Genomic DNA, 13,135 nt, shown 5'->3' with positions numbered 1-13,135 from the left:
GGACTGCAGTACTGACGATCAGGATCATACTTCTAAACTGCAAATGTACTTCTAAAAATAAAAATTAAAAAAATTTCAGTGAGACCAAGATTGTGATTTGTTCTGTAGGAAAGGAAAAAGAAAAAACAAACCAAAACAAAACAAAAACTTTTCCTCTACCTTTCTAGGTTTTCTGACTAGGGCCCTGAAACTAGACTGACAAAAGACAACTTAACAAGATAAAAACAAGGAGGGGTTTATTAACACTTGCCGCACGCATACATGTGGCAGAAAATTAGTGATGAGTAACTCAAAGGAGTGGTTAGCACTTGGGGCTTAATAGCATCTTAACAAAGAGCAATCAATTAATGAAGAAGTGACAAAACAAAGGAAACAGTTTTAGGCTTTTAGTGGTGGAAGGGAAAGCAGATGGGGGAAACTAATGGAAGATAAGTGTTGCTTTAGGAAGGTTTGTTACATGGCTGGCTCTGGTGCCTTCTCTGGGCTGTTAAGAGTCTAAAGTTGTCTCCAGTGATTAAGAATCATCCTGTCCTTCCTAGTAGAGAGTTTTTCCTGTGTCTTTTTTTCTCAATGGCTTTAATCTCAAAATAATCCTTAAACCATAGTGGCATATTTTGGGGTGCCATGATTTTAACTCTTTCAGTTCTTCAGCAATCTAGTTGACCAAAGGACATGTGAACACAATGACTTAGAATGAAAATTATTTCTGTTATTAAACACACATGGTATTCCTTCACAGTGATTCTTATGTTCATGAAAGAAATATGTTCCCAACAATGCAATGTTGCCAAAATCTTGTTTTACAAATTACAAAATTGGGTTTATAGGATGAAAATAATACCATTGAATGCCAACTAAATCTGTGTCCAACAGTAATAACTGCAGCTAATTCAGTGCCTATTATGGGGCAGGTATTGTTCTGAAACCTTTATATGCATTAAATAAGCTTAGCACTCCCAACAAATAACACAGATATTGATCCCATTTTCCAGACAGGTAATTGAAGCTCAGAGAGTGCAAGTAAGTTTTCCAAGTTCACACAGACTGTAAACGGTAGAGCTGGGATTCTAATTTAGGAAGTTTCGCCCCAGAATTCATGCTGAGTGTTTTCTAACATAACAGTGAGCATGAAAAATGCATCCAGGGATACATAAGGTGGGAGAGGGAAGTGGGTTCAGATGGAGTTCAGATGGGAAAGCAGATGAGGGATCTTTCTTAATCTTAGACACAAAGTGGCTCCAGTTCTTGGAAGAAATCTTTGCTGGACCTTCAAATTCCCTCACCTCCAACAGAAAAGACAGTGTCTTGAAATACTTAAGAGCATAGGTGCTAAGTGGGAATGAATTCCTGGTCTACCACTTTCTAGTTGTGTAAACTTGACTTCTTTCTTCCTCCATCCCATCTTTAAAATGCAGGTAACAGTCACTGTCTCAAAAGATTATGGTGAAGGTTGAGATGATGCGTGTAACCTGCTAGAACAGTGCTTAATACTCAGTAAGTTTTAGCTAATATGATTCATAGTTATTTCACAAAGACCCCTAGAGTAGGTTCATCTACCAGTCAATATGTCTTCTTTTGTGTTCCCCAAAATTAGAGAAGCAAGAACCTTGGAGTGATGGTAGGGCATGACAATATGGCTTTTAGGGCTTCATTTCTTCTTAATGACTTGAAATGGGCTTAATCAAATTTACCTTTATATCAAACCTTAAATACTCTTCCTGCCAGCTTACTCACAGGTTAACTCCTATAATAAGGAACTGAGCCTTTTATCATACAACTGGAGAATATATTGAAGAGGCAAACTCCTGTGATTGAAAGGCACCCACTGACTCATGAGTGCTGGTGATCAAAAACAAACCACTTTCTTCTCTTATAAAGTTTTTTGTCTAATGGCTGACAGACTAATACTTGATGATCACACAAATAAGGGCAAAGTTACAACTGTGATGAATATTACAAGATAACATTACAGAAGTTGGGGGAAATGCTGTTCCTGGCAAAAAAAAAAAGCAACATGTGCAGAATGATGGGAGGGAATGTAGCAAATCAGTGGAACATGCCCAGTGTGGTTGAATGCAGGCTGAAAGTGAGGGGGAGAATTTGGAAAAGATGAGACACTCTAGATATAGGTAGAGGCCATTCCACCAAGATTTCAAGGTTTTTCTTGTGAGCAAGGTTTGAAGTAAGGATAGCACATAAGATTTTCTTTTTAAGAAATCATTCTGCCTCTTTTAATCCAGTATCCATAACATCAATAGACAGGCATTTAAATAGCCAGTTAAAAAAGGGATATTCTCCCAGTGCCTGAAGTTCTTTCCCAACTTCCTTTGTTTGTTTACTCATTCTTTCATTAGCTATTATTGAGTACCTACTCTGTATGAGAATATTTTATTAGAGGACTTATGAAGTTGATTAAATATACACTGTCAAGTGGGGAAGTCAGGTTAGAAAGATAAATTATGATAAAGTGTGATAAGAGCTAAGAGAGAGGGACCACCGATAGAGGATGGGATAACTGAAAGGTACCAAGTTCTGCCTTGGAAGAGGGAAAGCTTCATGGGAAGTAATAGCTGGGTTGGTCCTTGAACAATTAATGTGAATTTATCAGGAAGAAAAAAGTGGGATATATTTATTGAGGAAAATGCAGAAAAAAAATACAAAAAAGACATCAAATCATACATAATTCTTCAATTTAGATCCTAGGAAGTTTAATGAAAATATCAATTAAAATTTTTAAAAGAGTGTTCTTTAAGTCCTCAACTCACCAGTCCATTGTATTTCAATAGTTTGTAAAGAAGTTTGTAAAATTCAAAGCATACCCGCATACTTTCCCACAGGAACAACATTGTCACAGGAGTCCAAATTCCCAGGCCAACCTGTAGTAGTTGGTTTAAATATATACATATTATATTATATTATATAGACTATAAATATAAATTTATATCATTTATATTTACATGTAAATTTCATATAATTTACAGGTTATGGTATTAATTACCTTGCTGTGTAACAAATTACCCCATTTGTTACAAAGCATTTATTGTTTCACAGTTCCTGTAGGTCAGGAATCTGTGCACAGCTTAGCTCAAAGTTTTCTGTAAGTTTGCTATCAAGGTGTCAGCCGGGCTACAGTCTCACCCATGGGCTTGACTGGGGAGGGATTTGCTTCCAAGCTCATTCACATGGTTGTTGGCAAGATTCAGTTCTTCATGGGTTGTTGCACTGAGGACCTCAGTCCCTTGATGGCTGTTGGCTGGAGGCCTCCCTCTGTCCCTTGCCATGTGGACCTCTCCACTGGGTATCTCACAACTTGGCAGCTGGTTTCATCAGAGTGAGCAAGTGAGAAGAGCCATAGAGAGGGTACAGGCAAGATGGAATCTAAAAAGTGACATTTCATCAATTTTTCTATGTTATAGATATATATTTTTTAGAAGGAAGGCTATGTTCAGTCCACATACAGGGGAGGGAATTACCTAAGGGCATGAATGTTAGAAACAACCTTCTCTCTCTCTCTCTATCTCTCTCCTTCTCTCTAGATGTCTATCTATGTACATTTACATATCTCTCTAGCTCTCTCTCTAGATATGTATCTATATAAATAGTATAGATATGATGTCTGTTTCCAGTAGAATAATTTTTTTAATGAATGGTTTTGCCGAAACCCATTGTCCAAAGTAGACACAGGTTTTGCTGCAGTGATGGGGCAGGAGAAGTGGAGGTGGAGGCCTGGCCTGTAAGGATCTGAAGATACAGTCTAAAAATTCCTAAACATTTGAATTACCAGCGCTCCCCTGAAAATAAGAGGGGAATAAGGGGTCTTACTAAGAAAGACAGCAACCATTCAATATTTGTTGGAACTCAGAGTTGTTCCAAGTTACAACTTTGAGAAAGGTACCATTAATTTTGGCATTGTCTTGGTGGACATTTTTTTTCCAGTTCCTACTGCTTTGGCTCTAGACAAGTCCTGTGTTCATGCTGCTTTATCTCAGTCTCAGCTCTATGCTTGACATCTTGAAGCTTGAAGCTCAAGATTTACTTTACTTTTCCAGTTCAATGCTACCCTCTCCCATTTTCAACCCACTCTTCAAATATCACTCCATTGTTTGAGCACAAGGGAATCACTGGTATAGGATGGGGCAGAGCACCTTATTAATCAAAGTTACATTAAGAGAGGGATGACGGATTGAATGCCATTCTATGTGTTTTATAAATGGATGTCTAATTTATGGAAATCCAGTTAGTGCAACTAATGGAAGTAAGGTTTTTCAGGTTGTTGAGATAAATTTTTGGTAGATTTAAGACTATATGTGAAGTTTGTAAGAGGATCATTTTCTTTAAGTTGCTATTATTGGCACTTAACTTCTGAATCTGGAGATTATCTAAGACATTGTGCTTTAACCCAATTTCCACCCTTCAAATTTCCAGGAGAGTGATATCAGGGATTTCAGCTATTATATCAAGAAGAACAAACAATGGCTACCTCCTAATCCCCAATTCCCACCCCTTGGAATGTCTTATGTGAGAAAATAAACTCTAGTACTTCCTTCCTTCTACTAGGAATGAACCACAGGTCAAGGTATTGGGAAAGGTGATTTTGAAGCTTTTACTGGGCAGTTTCCAGGGGATAGATGTCTGGGTAACTTGAAAAAATACACACTCATGGGGCCTTTTTCTTATGTTCCCAAAGACAAGGGGGTAAACTTTAGAAGCGGAAAATAAATTGTGTAGAAGTGGTGGTGACTGGGGGGTGCTTGTGGGTCAGAGCGGTTAAAGGGACAAATAACACTATTCTGCTTTAACATAATTTAAAACACAATCCCATTTAGGCAAGGGTGTCCGTAAATTATGTTGTATTTAGGGAAATAATACCCAGGTAGAGAGAACTAACATTCCCTTTTCATAGAGTTAATCTAGATTTAGGAATTGTATTATGATGAATGACCTGGGCCTAAGGCGGTAATGAAATGGATCCTTACATCAGATCAATTCCTGTGGTGCTGATCCTTGAAGAATAATGAGGGATTTATATTGTAGATAATTGAAGGAGGCATTTTTGAAAGTAAGGCAGACTTGAGGAGAAGAGAAACAAGCTTATACACAGGGTGGGAACAAATGTAGAACTTCTATTAAATGCTTCTGAGCTTTTCCCTTGGATATGAAAACAGATTTTTTTCCTTTCTCTCTCTTACACTGCAACTCACTTTAGTTACTCCCCACCTCAAATTGTTTCTCAAGTTGGATACAGTACCATGGTCTTATTTACAGCATTATGGGGAATAGGGAGAAACACACAGAAGTGATCTTCCCCACATCCAACTTTCTGTTGAGAGCTGTGTGGGGCAGGAACATCATTTTGAGAGATACCATAGCAGGGAAGTAAGTTAGAGCGATGCTCAGTAAAACTAAGTGAGGAGGGAGGGAGGGTCAGGTGGTATAGAAAAGCACCTGTCAGATGGACCACTCGGGAGCAGCTCTACTGTTACTTGTTGTATCAGTCAGACTGGCCAGAAAAGCAGAGCCAGCAGAACATACATACAAGAAGAACCACTGCTTCTGGTCTAGTGGATAGAGCTAGGAAATAAATGTATGAAAGCTAACTAATGCATGCATACGTCTATTTTTACCTAGCCAGCTAGCTAATCTATCTAATTAAAAAAAAAAATGCATGAGTTGGGGAATTCCCTGGCGGTCCAGGGGTTGGGACTCCTCGCTTCCACTTCAGGGGCCATGAGTTCCATCCTGGTCGGGGAACTAAGATCCCACATGCCGCGTGGTGTGGCCACAAAAAAAAAAAAAAAGAAAAAAAAGAAATGGGATTGTTAGTTCATATAGTACACAATTATCCTTCCCCAATGTTGTGCTATTCAAAAAAGAAAATGAGTTTATATGGATAGCTTTGACTCCAATCCAGGACCACAGGGTTCATTTTAGTTTTTCCCCTTTCCTTATTTGTAACTTCCTTCTTGACAATGAGAAACCTAGCTCTAATTAGATAAAATATATTTACTTATTTTTTCAACTCAGTATATTAATATTTTCTGTATTAACCCATACCCCTCTGAGAAACAAATTACCCATTAGAGTATAATGTTTCTGAATAGTTCTTTTGTCTTTATGTATCCAGTGAAAATGTTGCTTTCCTAAGTCACTTAGGTCATCTACTTTCTTCCCCCTTCCCCTTAGTGAGGTCATGTGATTCATTTGAAATAATTTAAATTCATCCTTCAATCTGTCATGACCTGGAATCCATCCTCCCTTCCCAACAATTTGACAGTTTAGAAAAACAAAGAAGAAAACTAATATGGTAAAAGTCATTCTTTTTGGTGAAGAGCTGTATGGGTTTTGACAAATGTATAGATCCATGTATCCACCACCATATTTGCATACAGAATACCATTGGCTCCCAAATTTCCTTGTATTGCTTTTTAACAGACAACTGCTCCTCCCACCATATAACCTCTGGAAACCACTGTTCTGTTTTCCGCCCTTAAGGTTTTCCTATTCCCATATAAATGGAATCATATAACATGTAACATTTTGAGTTTAGCTTTTTTCACTTAGCAAAATGCATTTAAGATTTGTCCATGTTGTTTGTGAATCACTAGTCTGTTCCTACTCATTGCTGTAGAGTGTTCTATTGCACAAATGTGCCACTGCTTGTTTATCCATTTGCTGGTTGATGGGCATCTGGATTGTTTCCAATATTTGGTGAATTTGAATAAAGCTGCTACACATTTTCATATACATGTTTTTGCAGGTACATAAATTGTCATTTCTTTTGGGTGGCTTGAAATATCTTTTAACTTTATAAGAATTGCCAAACTGTTTTCCAAAGAGGCTGTAATATTTTGCATTCCCACCAACTATGTAATAAGTTCCAGTTGCTTGGCATCCTTCTAGGTACTTGGTGCTGCCATTAAAAAAATAATAATAACCATTTTAGTAGGAGTGTAGTAGTGTCTCATGGTAATTTTAACTTGCATTTCCCTATGCTAATGACATTGAACATCTTTTTGTAGGCTTATTTGCCACCCTCGTCCCTTCTTTGGTGACGTGTCTGTTCAGATCTTTTATCCATTTTTAAAATTGGTTTGCTTAATTTCTTATTGTTTAGTTTTGAGAGTTCTTTATATATTCTGGTTAGAAATTATTCACCAGAAATGTAATTTGCAAGTATTTTCTCTAAGCTATGGCTGTCTTTTGTAAAGCAAATATTTTCATTTTGATGAAGTACAATTTATCAAGTTTTTAAATTTATAGATCATGCTTTTGGTGACATAACTAAAATTCTTTGTTCACACATTATTTCTCCTAAATGTTTTATATCTATAATCTATTTAGAGTTAATGTTTGAAGTATGGCTCAGATTCCTTCTTTCTTCTTCTGGGACGGGGACATATAGACATCCAACTGTTCCAGCACTATTTGTTGAAGACAATATACTTTCTCCATTGAATTGTATTTGCACCTTTATCAAAGTCAGTTGACTGTTTTTATTCATGTGGATCTAATTCTGGTCTCTTTTTATCTGTTCTATTGATTTATGTTTATCCTTTTACCAATACCACATTGTCTTGATTACAACTTTAGAGTGTATCTTGTGATAGAGGAACGTGAGTCCTTTGGCTTTGTTCTTCTCTTTTAAAATTGTTTTGGCTATGTTAGTTCCTTTGTCTTTCCCTATAAATTTTAGAATCGCCTTGTTAATATTTACAAAAGAACCTACTGGGATTTTATTTGGGGTTTTCAATTGAACTGGGGATAATTGACAGCAATACTGAGTCTTAAAGCCATTAACATGGTGAGACCCTAAATTTATTTAGGATTTCTTTAATATTTTTCACCAGTATTTTGCAGATTTTAGCATACAGGTCCTACACATAAATTTTTAGACTCATATCTAAGTTTTTTTGGATGTTATGATAAATAGCATTATTTTTTAAATTTTGAATTCCAGTTGTCAATTTTCTATCTTGTGACTTTGCTAACCCCTTTCATTAGTTCGAGAAGGATTTCTGTAGACTTCTTTGGGGATTTTCTACATAGACAGTCATGCCATTTTTTAAATACCGCTTTTGTTTTTTGGGTTTTTTTTGGCCACACCATGAGGCATGTGGGATCTTAGTTCCCCAGCCAGGGAAGCTTCTACTTCCCAGCAGTGGGAGCACTGAGTCTTAACCACTGGACCCCTAGGGAAGTCCCTTAAATACAGTTTTATTTCTTCCTTTCTTGACGTGCAAGCCTTTTATATCTTTTCCTTGCTTTATTGCACTAGTTAGGACTTTCAGTATGATGTTGAGAGAGAGAACAGCCTTACTTTGTGTTTTATAATAGGGTGAAACAATTCAGTCTTTCATCATTTAGTGTAACATAGCTGTAGCTTGCTGGATATTCCATGTATACTTTGTCAGGTTAGGAAAGTTCTCATTTATTTCTAGTTTGCTGATAGTTTTTTTTTTTTTAGCACAAATAGAGATTGAATTTTGTCAAATGATTTTTCTGCATCTATTGAGGATCATATATTTTTTCTTCTTTTCAATTTCATTGCTTTCTGGTATTATTTTTATTACTTAATTTACTCTTGATTTGGGTTTAGTTTGCCCCTTTTTTTTAGTTTCTTAAGGTAAAAGCTTAGATTGTTGATTTGAGATTGTTCTTCTTTTTGTTTAACCATTTTATGCTATATGTTACATTTTAACTATTTTATGTTATAGCCATTTTATGGTATACATTTCCATATAATCATTTTTTTAGTTACATCCCATGCATTTTGTGCTGTTGTATGTTCACTTTCTTTTACCTCAAAATATTTTTAAAATTTCTTTGAGATTTTCTTTTCCACCCATGGGTTATTTAGGATTGTGTTGTTTATTTACCAAATATTTGGAGATTTTCTAAATAGCTTTCTGTTATTTATATCTGGTTTAATTCTTTTATGGTTTGAGAACATCTTTGTATGACCTTCTATTCATTTCAATTTATTGAGGTGTATTTTGTGAGTCATGTGGTCTATCTTGGTGAATGTTTCATGTGTACTTGAAAAAGAAAGTGTATTTTGCTGTTGTTGAATGGAGTGTTTCATAAATGCCAATTAAGTCTATTTGGTCGATAATGTTCAGGGATCCTGTATTCTTACTAGTTTTCTCTCTACATGTTTTATCTATCAGTTATTGAAAGAGGAGTGATAAAATCTTCAGCAATTTTGGATCTATCTATATTTCCTTTCATTCTATTTGTTTTTGCTTCATGTATTTTGAAACTCTGATGTTATGGGCATAAATGTTTAGGATTGTTATTTTTTCTTGGGAAAATTGATTCGTTTATTATCAAGTAATATCTCTCTTTAGCCCTGACATCTATTTTGTTTGATATTAAAATAGCTATTTCAGACTTTCTTTTTGGTTAGTGTTTGCATGATATATCTTCTCTTTTACTTTTAACTTATATGTATAGTTATACTACACTTATATTTATATTTAAAGTTAGTTCCTTGAGGAAAACATATAGTTGGTGCTTGCCTTTTGATCTAATCTAACAGTCATTTTTAACTGGTGCATTCAGACATTCATATTTAATGCAATTATTGATATGGTTGGATTAAAATCTACCATCTTGCCAGCTGTTTTCTATTTCTTCCATCTGTTCTTTATTTCTTTTTTCTTTATCTGCCTTCTCTTGGGTTAATTGAGCATTATTATAATTCAATTTTGTTTCCTAAGTTGACATTATTTTTGCCACTTTTAAAGTGTTTTTAGTGGTTGCCTTAGGGTTTACAATATACAACTTTAATTGCATAAAACTTTTTGGTAGAAAGTAGCCCACAACTAAAAAATATATATAAAACCACTGAGCTTCATTATAGGTGATATAATTCATATTTATTGAATGTTTATCATGTGCCAGTTATTATTCTAAATGCTTGCATGTATTAACTAATTTATTCCTCTTAACAACATTAAAAAAGTATAATCAACTGTTATCCCATTTCACAGATAAAAAAATTGAAGCACAAAAGGTTAAGTCATTTTCCCATGGTTACAAGCATAGTTGGTCTCCCAAGCTTATGCTTAAAAGCATTATGTTATATTTCTATGGGCTAGACTAGGACACTGCAACTTAAATTTTGAGACCAAAACCATCAACTTACAAAATATCTTTTGAGAGTATTTCTCCCAAATACACAAAAGGAAGTTGACTTTTAGAGGTAGTGGGGGTTGAGAAGAAATTGATGCTTAGCTTATATTTCTATGTGCTGAATTTTATAAATCAAGTATGTTTAAGTTATTGGAATCATAAAATGATTGCAATTTTTATGTTTTTTTTTTTTTTTTTTTTTTTTTTTTGCAGTACGTGGGCTTCTCACTGTTGTGGCCTCTTCCGTTGCGGAGCACAGGCTCCGGACGCGCAGGCTCGGCGGCCATGGCTCACGGGCCCAGCAGCTCTGCCGCATGTGGGATCTTCCCGGACTGGGGCACGAACTCGTGTCCCCTGCATCGGCAGGCGGACTCTCAACCACTGTGCCACCAGGGAAGCCCTATGATTGCATTTTTAATCACTTAATTTTAAAACTGAGAGCTTACTCAAATATCATCTAATGTTCTCATTGTTTTGATAGGGGCAATGAAGCCCCAAGAAATTACATTTCTTATCTAAAATCATAGAGCTAATAATTTGTGACAGAGTCAGAACTTGAACCCATTTTCAAGCCTCTGCCCCAGAAATTTACCATATCCCTCCTCTGTGCTCCTATACTATTTATGCTTACTTCTAATCATTGAACATGTTACACTATAGTCTACTTGTTCTTTTATATATTTGCATCCTCTACCAGTATTTAAATTGCTTGAATGGTCATTTTTATTTGACTAAGTATCCTGAGCAACTGTCATACAGCATGACACATTGTAAACACATTTTTTTTTAAAGTTTGTTTAATGAAAAGTCCTATTTTGGTTGCAGTCAAGAACTCTGCTCTTAGCATCATTTGATATGCCATGAAAGACAAGGAGCCATCACTAGTCTTCCAGCCTCCAGAAGGGTGTTACTCAGTCTCAGGATGAGACTTTCAATTTCTCTTTCACAGAAATTAGAACTATTTCAGGAAAAGCAGAAGCATATCAGAATTTTGTTGCACTCACTCCTGAATAATCTATAGCTCTTTTTTTCTATAAGATGCAAACCAGGATGACTCTTATACCTTGATTATAAGCAAAGACTCCCAGAGGACCAATATGGCATGTAAGGCCCTTCACAGTGTTGATCCTATCTACCCCTTAGCCAAATCTCCAGCCACACAATCCTTAATTACTTCTTGTTCCTAGAATGCTCCCTACTGGTTTATTTTTTTAACTTTATTGAGGAATAATTGACTAATATAATTGTATATATTTATAGCGTACAATGTGATGATTTAACATATGCATGTATTATAGAATAATTACCAAGAGCAAGATAATTAGCACATCCATCACTTCACACAGTGAAAAACTCAGAATTTTTTTTTCAGATTTCAAGTATAAGTGATACCATACAGTATTCTTGTTTTTCTGTCTGACTTATTTCACACAGCATAATGCACTCCAGGTTCATCCATATTACCACAAATGATAGGATTTCCCTTTATATGGGTGAATTTTATGTCTATATCTATACATTTTCTTCTAGGAGTTTTATGGTTTCAGGTCTTACCTTTAAGTCTTTAATCCATTTGGAGTTAATTTTTGTGAGTGGTGTAAGATAGGGGGGTATAGTTTCACTCTTTTGCATGTGAGTATAGAGTTTTCCTAACACCATTTATTTTTATTTAAAATTTTTTTTCAGTTTTGAACCTTTAATGAGAAAAATATGTATATGATATCAAGCTCAAGAACACTTTGCGTTTCATGTGTCACTGGGCCAAGGGTTGGGGATACAGAGAACAGAACTAACAAACAGGATATATGTAAACAAAGATACACAAGGTCACAGAATGAGAAACTTGTGCTTAGCACTGTTTTAAGTCTAGGCTACCTCATCACTCAGCAACATTTTGGGGATCCCACGGCTGATGGGGAATAGAAATCCAGACTCTGGGCATTGCAGGATGCCCTCCAACACATCCACCTCTAGCAGCACATGGTGCATATTTCTCAGAAAATTCTCCTTATGTTCATGTCCTTGAATTGGCTTTTTGGGCACCTTGAACAGATGCAAGGTGTCTGAAGCCTCCAGAAGCACTGCCCACTCCACTTTAGGTATCATTCCCGCCACAAAGTCGGGGTTGGACTCCACAGGGTTAATGCGGACTTCAGTGGTCTGGAGGCACGGGACGAAGCCACAGGCCCCCATTCCCTGCACAGGCAAACTCAGCAGGTTGTGGGTGAGCAGCTTCATGTCAACTCAACGCCTCCTAACACCATTGATTGAACAGACTATTCTTTCCCCATGGTGGGCTCTTGGCACTCTTGTCAAAAGTTAGTTGACTACACATGTGTGGTTTTATTTCTGAGATGCCTATTCTGTTCCATTGGTCTATGTGTCTGTTTTTATGCCAGGACCATACTGTTTTGATTAATATAGGTTTATAACAGTTTGAAATCAGGAATTTTGATGTCCTTCCGCTTTGTTTTTCTTTCTCAAGATTGCTTTGCCTATTTGGGTCTTTTGTGATTCCATACAAAATCAGGATAGATTTTTCTATTTCTGTGTATATTACCATTGGGATCCTGTTAGGGATTGCACTGAATCTGCAGATTGCTTTGGATGCTATTAACATTTTCACTATATTAATTCTTCCAATCTAAGAATACAGGCTACCTTTCCATTTGTTTGTATTTTCTTCAATTCCTTTCATCAATGTCTTATAGTTTCAGTGTACAGCTTTTTCACCTCACTGATTAATTTATTCCTATGTATTTTATTTTTGATACTATCATAAATGAGATGGTTTTCTTACTTTCTCTTTCAGATACTTCATCGCTAGTGTATAGAAATGCAACTGATTTTTGTATGTTGATTTTGTACCCTGCAACTTTACTGAATTCATTTATTAGTTCTGACATGTTTTTGGTGACACCTTTAAGGTTTTCTATATATAAGATCACATCACCTGCAAACAATTTTACTTTTTTCTTTTTGATTTAGATGATGTTTTATT

At 35.9% G+C, this 13,135-nt stretch overlaps 1 protein-coding gene across 1 annotated transcript; it reads right to left on the bottom strand.

Annotated features, from left to right (window-relative positions):
• Positions 1-11,620: 11,620 nt before the first annotated feature.
• Positions 11,621-12,372, bottom strand: LOC309957888 (multifunctional methyltransferase subunit TRM112-like protein; the record flags this gene model as incomplete). Its single annotated transcript, XM_082833430.1, has 1 exon — positions 11,621-12,372. The coding sequence occupies one exon, from the start codon at positions 12,370-12,372 to the stop codon at positions 12,001-12,003; it is 372 nt and encodes a 123-aa protein (XP_082689556.1). The 3' UTR covers positions 11,621-12,000.
• Positions 12,373-13,135: the final 763 nt, after the last annotated feature.

The sequence above is a fragment of the Leucopleurus acutus genome, assembly GCF_964270905.1.
Source record: "Leucopleurus acutus genome assembly, chromosome: 2".
Classification (NCBI taxonomy): Eukaryota; Metazoa; Chordata; class Mammalia; order Artiodactyla; family Delphinidae; genus Leucopleurus; species Leucopleurus acutus.
Note: the sequence above shows the minus strand (reverse complement) of the source record. Positions and strands in the feature narration are given on the sequence as shown.